This window comes from Rhincodon typus, chromosome 2 (genome assembly GCF_021869965.1).
Source record: "Rhincodon typus isolate 14 chromosome 2, sRhiTyp1.1, whole genome shotgun sequence".
Lineage (NCBI taxonomy): Eukaryota > Metazoa > Chordata > Chondrichthyes > Orectolobiformes > Rhincodontidae > Rhincodon > Rhincodon typus.
The window spans coordinates 50,117,879-50,138,041 of record NC_063333.1 but is presented as its reverse complement, the minus strand read 5'-3'; the positions used below and the strand labels follow the sequence as shown (position 1 = coordinate 50,138,041).

Genomic DNA, 20,163 nt, shown 5'->3' with positions numbered 1-20,163 from the left:
CTGGATGAGTACTCCAGAACCACAGGCACAATTCTGGGGACATGGGTTCAAATCTTGCCAAGGTAGGCGGTGAAGTTACAAATCAATTTAAAAGAAAAATCTGGATTGGACAGCTATCTTAATATCAGCAACATAATCATTGATAGAAAAATGTATCTGGGTCACTAATGTCCTTTAAAGAAGAAGATCTGCCATCCTATATATAGTTGCTGATCCACAGAAATGTGATTGACTTTTGAGTGTCTTCTGGGCAATATCTGCTGGCCTAGCCAATGATGGCCACATCTCATGAGCAATTTTTTTTAAAGTCAATTTCAAGTTAAACATTTCAATAATTCAATTAAATAAATGCCAAGTTTGATTGAAGTGCATTCATTTCATAGTTACTTCCATCAGTCTTCCAATCAGATGCCCCATTTCCTATCTTAAAAAGAATTCAGAAAACAAAAGTTTTATTCCAAGATTGATGGGTTGTCAACTGAATATTTGCAACTCCAGTCTCACATATCTATACAATTCTCCTGACATTTTTTCCCTTCTCGCACTGTCTTCATGGATAGTCTACCGTAAATGTTGATCATTGTCTATGTCAACTAGTTACTCCTGAATTTGCTTGGGTTTGGACCTCAGAGGTAGCACAAACTTGTGCTCCATTGTGTCTTCTAATATTGACACTGTCAGGGATTGTGTAGTTAGTGCCAGGCACTTCTATGGTATAGGGTAGGCTGACGAAAGCACCACATCAGGTGGGTCCCTGGTATCCACTTGCTCTGTTTTTCCAAAAACCTCAGTCATGAAGCACAGATCTCTTGCAGCAGCGAAATGTAAAACTGCAGTTGCATAAAGGTACAAAAGCAACATTGGAAGAGCAAGAAGTGCGGAATTCAATGTGTCAGCCATAAGCAAGAAGAGTACATCAAATTTCAGGGACTCTGACTCCAGTGAACTTTTAATGGAAATGTGGAGGATGAGTTTCTTTAAGAGGTGGAGGTGCGGCTAGGGGAACTCAACATGATAGCACCGGCTGGCCAAAGCATAGCGATCGCTTCATATTTCTGCTTCATGTTTGGAAATTCACTTGCTGGATTGTACTAGGAATCATTTCATTGATTTTGTATTTAGACCAATGGCATCTTTACGCCCTTGACCCACTTGTCACTGTTGTAAAGCCGAATCCTAACATTCATAAACATCAGTTGATGGAAAGTATCTTACTTTATATTCTCAAATTAATTTAGATCGTCAACTCAAACTATGGATGTAATAACCTCCAATGCAAAAGCAAAATCAAACATCAGAAGGTCTGTGTGATGTACCAAAGCATATAGGGTATTAGAATAACTAGTGAAGCAAAAAGCTGTTAAAGTTACAATTCTAGAATTTGTTTGCTATTCTTATCGACTCCCAACTTAAGCTTCCACTTGCTTTAAAAGTTATCTTACTTCATTGACCGACTCATCATTTTGCCACTGACTAAGGTTCTCATTCCCCTCAGATTGATTAATAGCACCTAGCTAAGATACAAAAAATAAGACATTTGAGCAGCAGTTTTTAAATTTAAAACTGACTGGGTAAAACATTGTCACTGAATTCAATAGTAATTGTACATTGTGATCATAATAAGGATGTGATTGTATTTCTTTATTCAGCATATTCCGCCTGTGCAAAGTCTCATCCTCTTCAACATGCCAGTATCTGCAAAGTGCTATTTTATTGTGTACTTTCAGCATATTTTCTTGTCATTTCCTACCTTTCTTTTATTCATTCGCAAGATGAGGGCATCACTGGCTAGGCAGCATTTATTGCCCATCCCTAATTGCCCAGAGGGCAGTTAAGAGTCAACCACATGGCTGTGGGTCTGGAGTCACATGTAGGCCAGACCAGGTAAGGATGGCAGTTTCCTTCCCTAAAGGACATTAGTGAACCAGATAGGTATTTCCGACAATCAGCAATGGATTCACAGTTATCATTCGGTTCTTAATTCCAGATATTTTATTGAATTCAAATTCCACCATCTGCTGTGGCGGGATTCAAACCCAGGTCCCCAGAACACCACCTGGGTCTCTAGAATAACAGTCCAGCGATAATACCACTAGGCTATCGCCTCCCTCAATACCTAAAAGGCATCATATAAATGCAAGTTGTTCATGTGTTTCCACATGCTAGGCTTTTGCTTCATGGCAAGAGTTGCTTGTCCCCTATTTTACAGTTAGCATTTTAGGAAAAGAAAGCTTTGGAAATTACTTATTAATACACATTCTTTGCAAACACAATTTAAATATTTAGAAGGTTGCCACAAAATGAGGTACAAAACGATTTGTACACTCACTAGATGCTACTCTGAATGCCTTTGAGAGGATTGTTTCAGAGTTCTGGTGCCAAATTTGTTTTATACTGAATACTGGCTCCCAATAACAGATTAATCATGGATAACAGATGTAGCACCAACTATCTATCAAGCATGTAAAAAGGCAAATTAGGATCCACAGGCTTTCAGGAGAACAAAAACAAAAAAAAAATTGATATGCAAACACTATGCCATTTCACTTATTCAATTATGAATTTGTCTTTTGCATTATAATATTTTTAAATCTTTGCACACAAAGACATCACTTCTCTGTATACATGTAGATGTGAAATTTTGCCGCTGATTAACTAAAATATTTTGCTGTCTACATCTATTAAATAAACGCCAAGATTATGAGAGTCTAGTTGTGTTGGTGTCTGTGTTAACATGCAAAACAGCATGAAAAGTCGGATACAGCAGTCAACATTACAGCAAGAACAAATCAGTTCAGAGCTTGGGAAAAGAAGATGCCATTCTCCATGTGCTATTAGCAATCTTTCTTCCAATTGGCTGACGTGGTGTTTCCTTTTAATCCTCAGTAAGTTATAGTTCCAAGTCCTATAACAGGATTTTAGTACAAAATATAAACTGACATGCCAGTATTGCACTGATACAGCTGCTTTCATTCAAACTAAACACCTAATTTAAGGCCCTCTGTAATCTCAAATCAGAGAGTCATAGAGTTGTACAGCATGAAAACAGACCCTTTGGTCCAACTCGTCCATGCTGACCTCAAGTGGTCAAGGTCAGTGGATGTATCCTCACAGGAAATAATTACATTTCACACGCACCACAGCATCAACTCCTCACAGCACTCAATGAATCACATCCCCATCAATCACCCATCAGCAGTCTCAAGCACTCTGGCTGCAGGTCCAATATTCAGATGCTCCACCTCACCCCAATAAACCTTCTAATGTTATCAGCATCAGACTCATTGCTGGCACCCTCCAAATACTGGAGATGGTGCCCTGCATGGTGCTGGCTGCCACAGAACCTACCCTATCCCGCATGTAAAGAACTTTGATAGCAGTGATTTGTGGAGAGCGCACAGTGGTCTGAGCACAGAGAGCTTCATGAACTGAATGTTAAAATTAGTTTAGTAAAAGTAGGAATTCTCATTTAAATATTTCTCAAACTGTAACTTAGATTAACAAACAGAATCTAATTTAGAACTTTAAAACAGAAAAAAAGCTGGAAGCCTATTTAAAGTGCCTAGAAAACAGAAGCTAACAGTTAACTGGTGCAGTGGGAAAAGGAGATACCATTTAAATGATTCTTCTTTTACCTGCAGTGGCAAATGAATGTTGTCTTTTTGTCTTTAAGCTAGAAAACTGTAAATTGCTATAACTTTATATTGAATGAGTAACTAGTCATCAAATCTCCAGGTCAATTTGGAATGGGCAATAAATGGTGGTCTAGCCAGGCTATCCATGTCACATGAATAAAACCAAAATAAATAAATAAGGTTAGGTAAATATGATAAGGCAGGTAGTGTGCTGCAACTCCAACATGAGAGAGTTTGGAATGTATTGCAGCCTTGGGCAACAATAGCTGCAGTGCGTAGCCAGAGCTTCATATACCTTAGCTCGAAGTTGTAGTCTGAGCTCCTGATGTGGGCCATCAGGAAGGAGGAGGATTACCTGGACACATTGTTCTGGGAGGCAGTCTTAGGTTATTTAGAAAATTAGAGTTAGTCAACAGTTAATCAGGGTTAGGAAGCTGTATCTGTGAGTCAGATAGTTCAGCCCAGCCCAAGATTTTGACGAGCTAAGGAGTACTTTCTACCTGTATGAATGAGAAAAAACACTGTAGGATGGAAGAGCAGCTGTAACATGGCACCTTTGAGAGATGAAGTTTTAATTTGACACCAGTGTTAGTTGGTTGGTTTTCTGGATGATTCCAGCAACAGCGAATGTTGTTGTAATTTTAAAGTTCCTCAGTTCCTAATGCATCTTCTGTGTGGTGGTTTCCGTGGAAACTGAGCCAATTTCTTAGAGAGAGGCCAGTGAAGAGAGAAGCTTCACTTTCAGTAATGTGCTAAAATCTCTCCCTGGAAACATTGGTTCCAGTGTGTATTTCAGGTGGCACTGCCTGTGACAGCCATGGTATCAATAGCCAGTGCTTTGCTTTTGTTAATGTCTTCCTGGTCCTGCAATAGGTTTCCATGGGGCTAGATTGTAGGGCATCGTTCTTTTTGCACCTGAACCCCCAACCTCAATAGGAGGATTCCTTGGTTCCCTTACCTCCCCACTTTGCCTTATATTTTTAAGTTGTTTGTCTTGTCTCAATTCAATTTTCAACAGTTCCACCTGCTTGAGAGTTGTACAAATCATGCACTGATATTTTTCTATTTACAGTTTATGTAACTATTTACAGTTACTTCTCACTTATTACTTCTGCAATCTAGCTCGAGGGAGTGTTTGTCAGTGAATTGTATGACAAGTGAGATACAATTGCTTGCAATTACTGGGACCTTCTGACTTACACAGCTCTGGCATCATATTTAAAGCCAAGTAACACAGCACTTTGGATGGTGTAAGGAGGAACTCTCTCAAGCTGTAGTGCCCAACCCTGAAAATCTTGTAGAGGAAAGTCAAGAAAGCTTTCTACTTCCAGAACAGAGATCTTGAGGCACAAACAGAAATTGTTGGAAAAGCTCAGCAGTTCTGGTAGCATCTGCGGAGAGAAATCAGAGTTAATGTTTCAGATCCAGTGACCCTTCCTCAGACTAGAGATCTGGAGGTCCTAGTGGATACTGTGGTGGAGAGGAGAGCAGTCCTATCTCTAATCCCCTCCAAAGAAAGTGATACCACCTGACGCAACCAGCTTGGACGCTAATTGCAATATGGATCAGTGTTATGACCCAAGTCTAAAGGGAAATGTAGCAATGCCACAAGAAGGTCAATGATGTACTGTGGTCTGCAAAGATAAACACCACCATCTTCTCTCAGCTACCTCACACTCACACAGCCAGCATTTTGTAACTCAACTACTGAACCTCACCATTAAGTAGGGGATGACCTTATTTGGGTGAATTTACACCTTATTAAAACCCCAAATTGCCTTATTTAAGTGCTATTTCCAATTCTTTTTTTCACCAAAAAGCTAGATGGTCCAAATTCCCAACACGTGAATCAGAGTAGGAACCTGGTGATAGCAGCTTGCTGAATCCCTGTCCTGACTCTCATAAAGTTGCTTCTTCACAACAACATCCCCCCATTCCCCATGGCCACCATCCTCCTCGAACCTACATGTTGCCATTGGCAAACCACCAGCCTCAGCACATTATTCCTGCTTTCGGATGTACTCAGACACCATATTGGTTTTCGATACTTTATTTTGGAGCTCATGGGCACCTAGAACCTGCATGCTTCTGCCAAGTTACTTTGTGCACAGGAAAACACACACATCTCATACATTTACACAGGATGCAACTGATGGCTCTTAGTTTGCTTTCTTAGCACTTACTCATTTTACTGCTTATTTGCAGGCTACCAGTGTCTGTCTTCTTCTCATTGCTTTTTTAGCACACACTGACTTTCTGGCTGCCATGCTCTGTACGGCTCTCACTGAATTCTTGGTGCACAGCATCTCTGGTGCTCACTTATGAACTGCCAGCTTCTGGGGCTTTTAAGGGAGTGGGAGATGCAGGCAACTCGAGATGATGAAGAGCACTGAACAATCAACCCATCAGTCGGATGAGTATGGGTATGTTACTGTGAGACACATTAATGTAGCAATGTTAGACCAGAAACATATGCCAGCAGTTTGTGTGGCTGATACACTCCTTATGTTCCAAGCAAATGGCAATGTTGAAGCATAGCATGCCCTTAGTTTGGTGAAGGAAGACTACACTCAGATACAGCCATGCTCAGTCAAGGAGCTCGTCAATTAGAGTCAAGGGGATTGGTCACGGTCATTCAAGCACTTGGTCCCATCAGAGTCTGGGGATCTACGTTCTTGTAGTCTGCGAACTGGGCCACCATCAGTCCTGCAGGTCAACTGTAAGCAATATGATTACTGCACAGGGTGCGGTAGAGACATCAGTCTGGGGAATGGGCCAGTTTTTCCTACACTGAGGCAGACAGGTGACTGAGCGTCATTGAAGTGGGTGGAAGAGCAGTTGATAGTAAAACATGAGCAGCAGAGGTGGTGTGACGGTCCCTGTGAGTGAGTAGCAACTGCAGAGGGCAGGGAAGGTTAGTCATCTGGGAGAATGAGGTGGGTGAGAAAGACATTGAGTGGACATGATGCATACAATACTGAAAGGTGTAGTCCATATAGCTCAGCGAGATGCTGTGGCAGAGTTAGTGATCGGTGACTCTCTAAGTGTGAGGTGGCAGAAAGCAGATAGTGGCACTTGGTCAAGTGGACTGCGTAAGATCGCTGACCTTCTGCCTGCACTGCTGGGTGTTCCTTTTCACTCAGAACACAACACTGGCCCAGGCATTAAACTGTGTCCAGCCTGGACTATATCTGGAGATGTTGCCTCTTGCAGCCAACTGGAAGAAACCATCTACCTCTCCACCACCACCTCTGTGTCCCTGTCTGCGAAGCAGGGAGCTGGCTTTCCTTTGCTTTAGGCACACCATCGATAACACAAAATGATGGTCAGTTCCTAGATTATAGCAGGGCTTTAAATGCAGCACTGAAAGGTGTGAAAGCCAGTGGCAAGCATGTCCACTTCTCAGGCCATACGTTTCACTGAGGAAGGCATCGAACAGCCTGGTTGCTTAATCAATGAGGTGAAGAGTGAAAGTCTGAGTGAGAAAAGTCACTTTGAGCCATGGCAGACCGAATACCATTATTCTCACTCAACAAAACACTTTAACAGCAAAAGGGAAAATTCAGCTTGTGAAATCAGCCAGAAGCCAACGCAACCAAAATTGCAGGAAACCAGAGCCATAATTGAGCAGACATCCATCCCTTCTCTGTCTTATTGCGGATGCTGTAAACCAGGAACAAAAACAAAGTTGCTGGAGAAGCTCAGCAGGTCTGGCAGCACTTGTGAAGAAAAAATCGGAGTTAACGCTTCGGGTCTGGTGACCCTTCTTCAGAACCTGGCTGGGTTAGTATCACATTGAAATTACACTCAATCCTTCTTTCTGCCTGCATGGACAGATGGATGTGTAACACTAAGGAGGAGGCAGTAATAGGGGGATGTGACTCAGAAATCAGAATCCTGACTTCCCTCATAGTGAAAGCTGAGGAGTTGGTAGGGGATGACGGTGACTGATCTTGTGCTAAGTGAGATCCTGAAGTTTCAGGACATCAAAGTGATAAGGTTTCTAGCGAGGTGTTCAGACAAGATATAGATATGTTGTACTCTTGGGAAAAGGAAAAGGAAATGTACAGAATCATCAGTTCACCAGTACAGTATGTAAAATCACGATAGATAGCAAAAGGAGCCTGAAGTGAGCCCGACTCCACCTCTGAGGTTGATAAAACAGGCCAATCAAAGGATAAAATGTCACATCATTTCTCTGTACCTTTCACCAATTGGGAGGCAGTCACCTCGGTAGTTACAGTTTCATGATCAGTACTTGCTGGGCTTATTCTCTGACACTTTTTTGAACAAATGAGTGACATTGGTATCTCCTAGACCCCCAGGTACTACTCTTGTATTTAAGGAAGGTTGGAGAATTATAGCCAGTGTCTCATTCATTTCCACATTTACTTCCCTCAGTATGCCAGGATGCATCTCATCTGGTCCTGGTGACCTATCAAATTTAATTCCAGACAATGTTCTTACATCTCCTCTGCATCAATTTTTAGCAAGTTCAGTGTTTCAACTACCCCCTTCTTTGGTCTGAGTGGCATCTTCTTCCTTAGTAAAGATGGCTGCACATTTCTCATTTTATACCACAGCCATATCCCCTGTCTAAATCCCTTTTACTTCCCTAATCAGCCTCAACCTTCCTTTTCACATGCATTGAATACTTAAATGCCTAAAACTTTTAGGTTCCCTTTGAAGTTAGCTGCTAGGCTCTACTCTTAAATCTCTCTTTGTTCTTATTTCCGTTTTTGCTTCCTCTTTAAACTTTCCATACTCGGGCTGATTCTCAATAGCATTATCAACGTAACATCCTGTCATCTGCACTTCTTTCTCGCCTTCATCCTAACCATCGGGTTGGATGTTAGCAGGCGCTGCGTTCGCCACTTCCCTGAGTAAAAAGTCAGTCAAGAGCCTACCCACAAAATAAGCGTGTAATTTCACATTCAGGACATCTGCCCTCATCTGGAGAAGCCCCACAGCAAACAGCTGCCAGGTTTGAGTGGCCACCGCTTGTACTCCAGGCAGCGCCTGGAGAAGAGATTTATGGAGGCTCAATTGGACAGAATCTAGAATACCAGGCTGGGGAGTCAGGGTGGCAGGCCCCAGAAATGGAGAGAGTGAGGGAGGTGCCCAGAGTGAAAAAGCAGTAAGAGATAGCAATACTTGGAAATGAATGTACTGGTCACGCAAGAGTGTTGCTCTGAGGTATACAGATCAAGTCAGACATGTCGGTGTCTGTCATTTGCCAGTTTTATTGCCTTTTCCTTCCTAGTGGGGAGGAAGGTGTAAGAGGTCAAGAATTGGAAGGAGGACTAAAGGCAGTTATGACCTTAGAGAGAGTAATTCTCCACAAAAGAAGGGTCGTCCCACTCACTGCCCGATGCTAGCTCATCCAGTACAAGCTGTCAGATTACCTGCTTGGCCAGAGCCTCCTCTGTCATGGGTAAAACTGCAGCACTGAGGTGCAATTAAATATTTAAGCAGTCAATAATTTATCATATGGACCTTCAATAGGTTCAAGGGGGAGAGAGCAGCCTGATACCTCTACCAAGCCCTGCAATATGGGAGACAGGATAGGGATGGGCAGGTGACAGATATACCCTATGTGGTATTGTACAAGTCTACCTTACCTTTAAATACACTGGCAGAGGAGAGTAAAACCCATTTCTCTATTTCTTTCATCAGCCGAGGACCTTTGGACTTATTTGTTACACTATTCCCCTTATTATTGGAATGTGATATCCTATCAAAATCGTCTCCAAATCAGCCTCTTTTCCTTTACAGTTTTGCTTGGTCAAACCTGTGCTCCCCCTATGGAAGTTGTTCCAGCCTAATTATTTTTAATCTGGACCTTTCCTTGAACTTTCCATAACTAACTTAAACCTTACGGTCTTAAGATCATTGTCCCCAAACTGGTCCCCTACTAACATTTCCCACTGTCCCACACCATTCCCCAAAAGCAAATCCAGCAATGTCTCCTTTCACATTGGGTATGGAACATGCTGATTAAAAAAAAATCCATCCAATGTACTTCATAAACTTTTTCCCATTCCTGGCCCAACAGTATTTCTATCCCTACCTACTTCTATCCTGTTTCTAGGACAATTAAAGGTTCCCATTATAACTATAACTATACAAAAACTCCTACACCTCTTTATATGTTCCTTGCAATCTTGTTCCTCTATTTCCTTTTCACTAGTCTATAGGTGGCCAATAGAGTAAACCCGGTAATGTAATGGTACTCTTATTAGTAATTTTTTGTTAAATATAAAAGAAATATAAATTTGAACATAAAATTGTACTGGAGTTTTAACTGCAAACCAGAAAGGTATGCTGTTACTCCTTTCGAACATGTGAGTAGTTAATGGTAACATCCTACTTTTGACCAAGTTTATTTGAATGGAATATTCATTAGAAGCCAGGTCTTCCCAAATGTATTTCCTTAAAATAACTGATGCAAGGCTGTTAAATTTCTTACATATTATGAAGGTGAAACAAGGTATAGATGCACTTACATGAAATTGGCACGAACATGTCAAGTCATCCCCAATTTCCTTACACACACCATCAAATTTACATGTGGTCTCATCACACATCTTGAAATCATTTTCTCGTTCATTGAACTCTGTGAAGCAAAAATATTCAAACAGATTTCAGAAAATAATAAAGAAATGCATGATTTCATTTAATAATATGCATTTATTATTACATTAATGCATTTATTAATCAACCACATGTGAAAGGCAGTCAGTTATAGATTAAAATGATTTTGTAATAGCAAGTGTTATCTGCATAGAGCAGTCTACAAGGACTTGCCATGATCTTAATGCTTCAAATTTGTCACATTACATATGGTGATCAGTCAAAATTTTGTTGTCATTCCGTAGAAATAAAATTTCTTGGTTCTACCATTCAGTGAGATCACAGATGAGTAATCACCTACACCCAGAAGACCCACTTTTCTCCCACATTCCCCAGTATCTTTGGTGATTTTTTTTTGTTGGCTCACCAGTCTCTGTTTTAAAATTAACAGTTGGAGCCTGGTTCACTTCCTTTCCTTAGGTGCCTTATGTTCACAGTTCACCTTCAAATACCACCTTCAATCTGCCGTTTCATACACCAAGAGTGCAATTATTTTCAAATGGAGTTTTAAGTTGCTATTTTTCAGTCCAACATATTGAAGCTGTCAAATTTATTAAGTAAAATAACTTTGACATGTTGTGTCAAAACTTTAAACAACATACAAAGAATTTAACTGAACAATGAATCATTATTATATGGAATCCCCAACTTGTCCCTTCAACTTTGATATGCCTGATGTTTAATTTAAAAGTGAATGAATGGAAAATTGTCGGCAGTGCACTAGTAACTACCTTAGAAGGCTGGTGCTCAAGGTATCCCAGTGGGAATGCAATTTTATAAAATCAGTTCTATAATATCCAATTATATCCATCCATTAGAACAACAAATAATCCACATTATTAATATTCCCTATTTTCTCACTTTCAGGGCATTGCTGAGGGAATGTGATACTTTTGTAGATGTCACATTGTGGACAAGACTTCACAATGAGCCCTTAAACAGAGGTGAAATACTGTGGAAAGTGGAAATCTGAAACAAGCTCAGAAATAGCTTGATAAACACATCAGTTCTGACAGCATCTGTGAACAGCAAATCAGAGTTAATATCCTGAGTCTGGTATGACTTCTTTAAAACTGACCTGAGTTTCACAAGCATGTTCTATGTTTTACACTGACCCCATGTCTTCATGGCCATTGCCTCCTTGTCCCTTTAGTATGATCTCTGCATCCAGGAGCACCAGAGGACTACCTTGGTTCCTGGAAAGCTGCTTTCCTCATTGCTTCAGTCCACCTCGAACAGATAAATCCATACAGACCATCAGCCACTCAGCCTACAGCTGCCAAATTTCCCTTGCACTTTTATAAATGAGCTATTCTCCAAGTCCCACACTTTCAATCAGCACTCCCAATCCAGGAGTACGAGCTTATGTTCCTGTTGTGGATCCTCTTTTCTTGTGGAGGATGTAATGTCTGCCACTTTAGTCAAGGATTTCCTGCTGTACAGTCACCTTGTGCTTCTTGGATAAATTTAAATGTTATCTTTAATAACACTCAACTGCCTCTTTAATGAGTCTAACTGCCTTCCCACTTCTCCCAGGTGGGTAGCCTTCCTCCCCGTCTTCTGGCTGTAGGTCATAGCTGAGGTTATATCACTGATCTTTGCAATACCCCATTGGCAACAGCCTGCCAACCTGAGAATGACCCATTTATTTCTATTGTGTTTTCCCTCCTTGCCTCTATCTATTCTATTACATTACGATCAATCCCATGAGCTCCTATATTATGCAACAAATGTTTAGAGGCACCTTATCAAATGCCTCTTGAAAATCCAAACACACTATATGCGCTATTTCTCCTTTCTTCACCCTGATGGCTACATCCTCAAAAGCTGTAATGGATTGCCAAACACAGTTTCTCTTCATCAATTAATGCTTATTGCATTAATTGTATTATAATTTTCTCAGTGCCCTGTTATCACTGCTTTAATACACATAGCCTTGTTGGTAGCGCAGAATTTGAGTATTGCTGATAAAAGACATAGTTTGTCAAAGCTTTTCATCTTGCACTCATTAGGACAATCATTAGAATATAAATTCATTGAGAAAACCAGCTGTAGAAGAGTGTGCTGAGTGGTTGGTGAGTGGACACCAACTGGTAAAAACACTGCCATGGAGAATGCACCCATTAATGCTGATTGACAGTTAACTGCCAAGTTGTGTTTCAATTTTAAACCAAGCAAGTTGACTCTGATTGGTCAGGGGTTTGCCTTGAGAAATGAACCTACAAATAACGGAAGAATATCGGCAGTGTCATTTCACCCATTCTGGCTGGTGCAGGTATTTCTTTAGAGCAGCATGTCAAAGGAAAGAAGCCTTACATTCAGGTGAACAGTAGCACAGATACTAATAGAGCAGTGAAAGAGATACAAGCAGGTTCTCTTTCCTACAAATGACACGAAGAACCTGCTGTGAAGATTGGAAATCCAAATTTACCAGAATGCTCATTAATAATACAAATATCCCTACATAGTAAATTTGTCTCTGCTATATTGGAGATTTGGCATCAATTAGGAAGATGGGCATGATGCCATTTAATTGCTGGGTCATGTAATATATTTTACCCCTCTGCCCCCAGTAATCCTTTGTGCTTTAAGCTGCAATTACAGTGAAAGTGGAAATTACCAACTGGTATTTGGAATAAGCAGACTTGAGTAGAAATTTATTTTTTTTAATTCAACCTTTAGTCTAATTGTTGGGCTTGCTCTGTCAATATAATATGCAATCCATAAATAAAATGTGCATACTTTACTCCATGGTGCTTTTTATTTGCTTTTTTTTTCTCTTGTGCCAGTCCAAACTGATGAGAAAAGTTCAAGTCTGAGGCTCAGTTCCAAACAGTTCCAGCAGCAGCTGTGCCTTCCTCTACCACTGCCAACTTTGCTTTCACATAATTGCACTTTCAAATGTGTAAAGAATTGAATCATTTAACAGTAACGGAAAATACATCATTCAACAAAGCTGAATACATATATACAAGATATGGATTTGTGCCAGAATAGAATGAGGGTCAAGATAAAAACAAGTATGTCTCGACAATTAATAATATGATGTCAACTCAATAAGATACAAATATTGGGTAACTTTACCTAAACTGCTAGAAGCATTACTTTATTGCTATCTAAATATTACTTAAGTAAAACAACAACTTTTTTTGGAAATAAGTCCTCCACCTTTGTTTCCTTTACTGAAGACATGATTCTGGGGTGTGGTTCCAAAAGCACTTGCAAATCCCCGCTTTTGTAATCTAATTGTGGGCTTTGCAAATGTGGGCCCAGATCATTACTTGGCCAAAAAGAGAAATGCCCTCAAACTGCACTTAGACTTTCCAGTCAGAATCACTCTATAGTGATTAGATATGGAAAGCCCAAATGATTTCAACCTCCCATTCCTTAACCAACTATTTTCAATCAGTTCTGAAGAAGGGTCACTGCACTTGAAATGTTGACTCTGCTTTCTCTTCACAGACGCTACCAGACCCTGTGGTGTTTCTCCAGCTATTTCTTTTTTTGAGCCAACAGAACTGAAGCTGTTCATCAAAACCTCCTGCTCCTGAGTTCAGGAAGGCCCATTCAGCACTGTCCAGTGTTTAAATCTGGATGCTTCCTCTGCCAATATTTGGTGGAATTATTCAGTGACCCTGTGCAATACTACACCAAAATTAGTCAGTGTCTTCTGGAGAATGGGGAGAAAGGAAAGCAACTGGAGATTCAGAAAAGAAAAGATCACAAATTTACCCAGGTGTTCCCACTGTAACTTAAGTGGGAAGTTAGTCGAACCTCCTAGGGAGGAGATTATGCTTGGTAACATAAAAGGAAAATACAATGCTGAAATCTGAAAAAACCTGAAGTGCTAGAAATATTCAGCGGGTGTACCAATATGGGAAAAGAAAAACAGAGTCAACATTTCAAGTTGAATATGACAATTCTATTTCTCAATAACATATTTATGATAATGGTTTAATTATCAATCAAATGATTTAATTATGGAAGCATTTCACTTAAAAACTCACTGTGAACCTACATGGATGCTCACAGCACCCTGCTTTGCATCGCCATGCCTTTTACACCTTTTTTCCCAATCAGCCAGAAATACCAGGCTCACAGTGCTGTTATACTGTCATGCCATTTAGCGCAGACACAAAGCCATGGAGCTGGTCACGATTATGCCAGTAGTTCTCATCAAGTTAAGGGAGACAGCCTCAGTCAGGGAGTCCCAGTACAGGAAGTTAATGGCAGCCTCTGATACCAGTCCAGGGGATTGGATATGGTCAGACAACCATTCTGTGTTGTTAGGGTCAGGATCCTCTCCTTGCAAGTGTGAGGAGCTGAAGGTCAGTCAGCCTGCCACCTTTCTTGACTACTTCTGCCCCATGTGGGCTGTTCTCCTCCTGGATTTAGGAAGAGAAGCGTATTAAGGGAGATGAAAGTGGATGGCATGGCTGTTACTTTTGGAGAAGGTGAGGTAAAAATGAGATGTCCTGAGTGAATGAGCAGCACAGAGTGCAAGGATGGTTAGTGGCACAGGAGTTGATGTGAGTGAGAGTGAGTGAGGGAAGATGTCGCATTTAACAGTGAAGGTGCTAGAACATGAGCATTGGTGGGAGGTGAACATAGTAGCAGAGGTAAACAGTCAGTGTGAGGTATCAGAGATAATGTTGGCAATTACACTGGGGGATTAGCGAAAGCCATTGACCTTATCCATATACTGCTGTGATGTACACTTTGGATGGTTGAGACCACATTAACCCAGGTGGCAAACCTTGGTCCAGGTTGGTTTGTTCTGGTGTTGTGAACTCCTCTGTCATGGGGAAGAGGGCATCTCTCCTCCATACCACCCCTTCCAGCAGGATCTCTAATTTCCCCTTGTTTACCAAGTCTGGGCAAATTTCAGGAACCATCTTGGGCAGCTCTGGACTGACAGTGCCTGTCTAGATGCACAGTGGCCATTTATATGTAGTGCCAGTACTAGAGATGCCAGTCCATTTTGAGATATCTCAGCATTGGTAACTTGTTGTGTCTAGAGTGAGTGACAAAACGGGGCTAGAATCAGTTGTGTGAGGGGCGGCATAGTGATAGGGTAGGTAGTTAATGAGACGAGTTTGGTAAGATACAATAAGTGACCTTACTGGACCTTGCAAAGAGAAACCTGCCATGGAACTCAACTAAATTGACATTTAGCCATAAAAACATAGGGCTTAGCCAATAGTTTTTGTTTCACTTCTTGTTACCCCTGTCACTGAAAGAAGTAAAGGTAATGTTTTCACCTTTGTTTTTACTTTTAGTTTGCAAAATAACAGACTAAGAAATAACCTACAGATTTCAACAAAACTTGGCACGAAGTTAGGATTGACCAAAGGAAGAATTCACGGTAAAGCTGTAGCTGCAAATCATAGAAATATTTAAAAGGCACCACTTACATTGGGAGGTAGGGTTAATTAACATTTTCATTTAGAAAGTTTTGTGTTATTTTATTTAAATTGCTTTTGATTGCTTGAGATTGTTGTATACTGTATCAGAAATTGCGCAATCAACAAGATGTCAGCAGAGTTTTCAAAGCAGGTTATTAGATTGGCCTGAGTGCTCCTCATAGAGGTCAAAGCTCTGAATCAAAAGACTTTTTCCTCAGTTTTGTCACTAGAGTCCAACAAATGGAAAACAAAAAGCCTCAAGGAACAGTTGTGTAATTGAATTCACGTGGCATGGTAGAAATATGTATTCCCTTCACTTGATTGCAGAACAGAATAAAAGCAATCTAAAATAGCGACCTTCCAATGAAATTAATTGTTAATAAATTGAAACCCACATATATGAATAGAAAGGGTTTAGAGGGATATGGGCCAAATGCTGGAAAATGAGACTAGATTAATTTAGGATATTTAGTCGGCATGGATGAGTTGGACTGAAGTTTCTGTTTCCGTGCTGTGCATCTCTATGACTATTTAAAATCAATAAAAAAGTCAAAAAGATATTTACTCCTAAAATGTTACTTACCTGAAACATTAAGTAAAAATATGTTAAGAACATGTATACCACATATATAATAGCCAAAGCTATTTGAAAAACAGGCTATAGTCTTATCAGTTTAGGAAGTGCTAGATTACCAGCTTTATAACAATAAATACTCTAATTGACAACACTTTCTCAGCAATAGTAAGTGAAGCAATACTGACTTTGCAAAACTGCTACATTGGTCTCATAGTAGATTGGTACATGACTAATTCATCCTGCTTTATTTCAATGAAGTAAAGTGTAGCATATTTATATATAAAGCTGAATTGCTTGTAATTATCACGGTCAACATCAACAAAAGGATACAGTACATCAGAGGGTACAGCTGATCCAATAATAACTAAGGAGTTTACCAAGATCTTCAGTTTAGTAAGTACAAAGAAAATCCTACTCCGCATAAAAATGCAAATCACTTTTGCTGGTTGTGGATGACCCTCAGGAGATTATGTAATATCCATGCAGGGGTAAACAGAATATAATCTGAGTTTTTGAATCAGTTTTGTTATCTTTATGGTTTAAAGGAAAGTAACTTACAAATCCCTTCTTCAAGTACGATATGTTGATTCCCTTAGAGGAAATCTCTCGGGGTGAGAATAAAGGAAAAGGCAGAGCCAGTTAATCAGACTGTCTCAATCTCCATGACAATAAAACTGCATGAGTTCATCATGTTTGTGTAGGAGTCGGGGGTACAGGAAACTGCACTGAGGGGTTTAGGGTTTGTCATACAGAAAAGAAGCCCTGGGTTATCCTTTGAACCTAGAGTAGCCCTGGAATAGTGAGCAGTTTGGGCAGACATGAGTAGGAGCAAAAAGTGCTTTATGTGGTTCCAGCCAGACCCTGGTAGTGAATGGCTAAGCTATATCTTATGCTTTCCTTTAAAAATCATGTAAACATCATTTTTTAAACAGAGCCTCTTCCAGTTTTCTTTTCATTCATCTTGAACCTTTAACAGCTAAACCAGCAGGTCAGGCAACGTGTTCTGATTCACCATCAATGTAGCAGGTGAACATACATAATCCACTACTAATATATTCTTATTTGCTTCATTCATTGCTCATTACCAGCTGAGAAGTCCTGTTCTTTTATGCCAGAGCATGCTGGTACATTCTGCATTAACCGATAGTTTTATCATTTTATATTGGAGAAGAGGCTGTTTAGATGAATTGTCAATATGTGTCACAGTTAATAGTTAAAAATGCATCCTGTTATTTGGCAGACAACTGGTGGAACATGGGCCGACTGCCCAAGGAGACTTCGGGGAAATCCAGACCAATTTGAGTGCAAAATATTGTTTGAATAGAAATGGTGATCTACCCGTTCTAACGAGCATTTCAGTTCACTCATCAATTCGCCCAGACTGCCTGCCTGGCAGCAAGTTATATCAGAGAAGAGAGGGGCACAGACCAGGGGCCAGCAGCCTTGATTAGAGTATGATTGAGCCTGATTGTTTCTCCTGGCCCAGAAAAAATATACCTTCCCCACTGATTTTTGAAGGTCTCTGATCCTTGGCCAACAGGTTCAATGGAGGACATTCTGTCCTCCAAATCACCCGGGTGCTATCTATTTAATAAAAGATCAACTTAACAAGGATATGGCTCCCTCAATTGCACCAGATATTGCTCTGCCCGGCAGCCAAGAAGGAATAGCTCCTCAATAGCAACAGGGTGGCTGTAGGACAGCAAACTAGTGCCATGCATGTCAGTATGATTTTTAACTCCTACATCATGATAGACAAACGTAAAACCCCTCTCAAATTTGTTGAAAATAATGCTATACCTTAGTAAGGTCTAGAAAAAAAAATTGATCAATCAGTGCAGCAGACATGGAAAGATAAAGTTTGGGAGATAACCAGATCAACAGAGTTTAATTCAGAAATTTTGACGCAAGTTACTTAATAATTGCTGAAAAATGCACATCATGTCAAAGTTTCCATCTTGCACTCATCAGGACAATTTGCAAGAAATGCTGATACAAAGGAAAAACAAATTTATACTGTATGAATGGAGAGTGCTGATTGATTGGCAAGCAGACCCTGATTTATAAATCATTGTCATGGAGATTGCAGCAACTGGATAATGACTGACAGTTAACTGCCAAACTTGGTTTAAATTGTAAAGCGAGCAATTTGACCCTGCTTGGTCAAGGTTTGAGTAGCGAAACAATCATAAATTGATGGTCAGCAAAGCTTGCAGTATGGCATACTGTCACTTATTAGAAACTACAAACCTTGTTACACAGTGTGATGGAAGGTCTGTCATCTATAGCTTCATCAATTTTGGAATGTGAATATTTTAGAAAGAGATGTAGATACATGTGGGTTAGTGCTATGAAAGTGTTTTTTAAAGATCAGAAAATCAAGAGAGGCAAACTTATTGAAAAATGCAAGGTTCTGAGGGGTGTGACAAGCTAGATTTAGAATGTTTCCCCTTGTTGAAGAAGCTAAGACCAGAAAGCATAATCCCAGAATAAGGTGTCACACATTTTAGACCAAGATGAAGAATTTCTCCTCTCGGGGTTTGTCAATTTGTGGATTTTTTTTTAACCACAGAGGGCTATTGAGGATGGGTCATTTGGGCTGAGATATACAGATGTTTTAATCAGTAAAGGAATCAAGTGTTTTGGAGAAAAGGCAGGAAAATAGAGTTGAGGATTATCAGAACAGCCATGATCTCATTGAATGGTAGAGCAGAAAAGATAGGCTGAATAGCCTACTTCTGCTTGTATGTTTTTTGGTCTTATGGTCATTTTGGAACAGTAGCCTCCTAAATGCACCAGTTTCAAGAAGAGATAAGACCACAGTCAAATTGCCCAGAAACCCTTCTGCTGTTAATGAAGCAAAATGTCTATACTTTTGAGTTTATAACAGAGCAAACAGAACAAAGCCATTAGTTTTGTTTTCACTTCAGTTCAAAAACAAGTTAGTTCAGAAGGGAAAAGGTTTTCTCTTAGCAAGAGTTTTATCCTGTTACTTTTAGAGGAAGCAGGCACTGCAGGAGCAGTGTTGTTTTAGTTTGTGAAGCTTTCGAGCCACAAAATTTAGGATAAAAATCTCAATGCTAGAATTGAAAACATTTAGGTCAAAGTTATGAAGGTTTCATGTCACCTGACTTGAAAAAGGAATCATTAAACTATCTCTACAGTTCAAAAAACTAAATTGGCAGCAGTCCATTAAAGAATTGAGACTCGAGACTCTAACTGATGGTATTGGGAAACAAATTGAACTCTTATTTTGTTGTTTGTGTTAAGATCTTTTTAACTAATATATATACAGCTTGACTTCTTTGTTTTCTTTCTTTCGTTTAATAAACTTACATGCTGTTGTTAAGGAACATCTGCAGCTTCAAATGACTATGTGTCAGTTACTAACTACTACATTAACAAATTAAGCAAAAAAGTTAAACACATGAACATATAAACAAAGTCAGATGTTATTCTGAGATCCAGCTTGTCCTTTATTACCAGAAGCTACAATCATAACAGGGACCTCTTCTTTGTAGAGAGGAAGAACTTGTGCACACATTGCATCTGTTTCAACTCAAAAACAAGATGAATTCCATTCTCTGCTTCAGTCAGCAATCTCCTCTTATACAGTATAAATGTTTTTCTATTTCTTGTGAATTGTCTTGATGACTGAAAGATGAAAAGTTTCAACAAAACGTGTCTTTTTTTCAGCAATATTCAAGTCCTGCACTACCAACTATCACTTAATTATCGTATATATAAAATCAAAACTGTATTGTGCATTTGAACAGTTTGACTGTTACACAAGTCACATAGTAATGCTCACATCAGCTGCAAAAGTAAGTAAGGTAAATTAAACTAAGTGTTCTTAAAATGAGCAGGTAATCTAAATCTGCATAAATTTGCAGCAGTAACTAGGTTTCGAAAA

General features: G+C 39.9%; 1 protein-coding gene across 1 annotated transcript in view; it reads right to left on the bottom strand.

Moving 5' to 3' along the window:
• Positions 1 to 20,163, bottom strand: part of LOC109911903 (tomoregulin-1-like) — a 192,526-nt gene that overhangs the window by 95,468 nt on the left and 76,895 nt on the right. Inside the window, exon 2 of the mRNA XM_048613902.1 lies at positions 10,142 to 10,251. Coding sequence (XP_048469859.1) covers positions 10,142 to 10,251 — 110 coding nt within the window. The remainder of the gene's footprint in view (positions 1 to 10,141; positions 10,252 to 20,163) is intronic.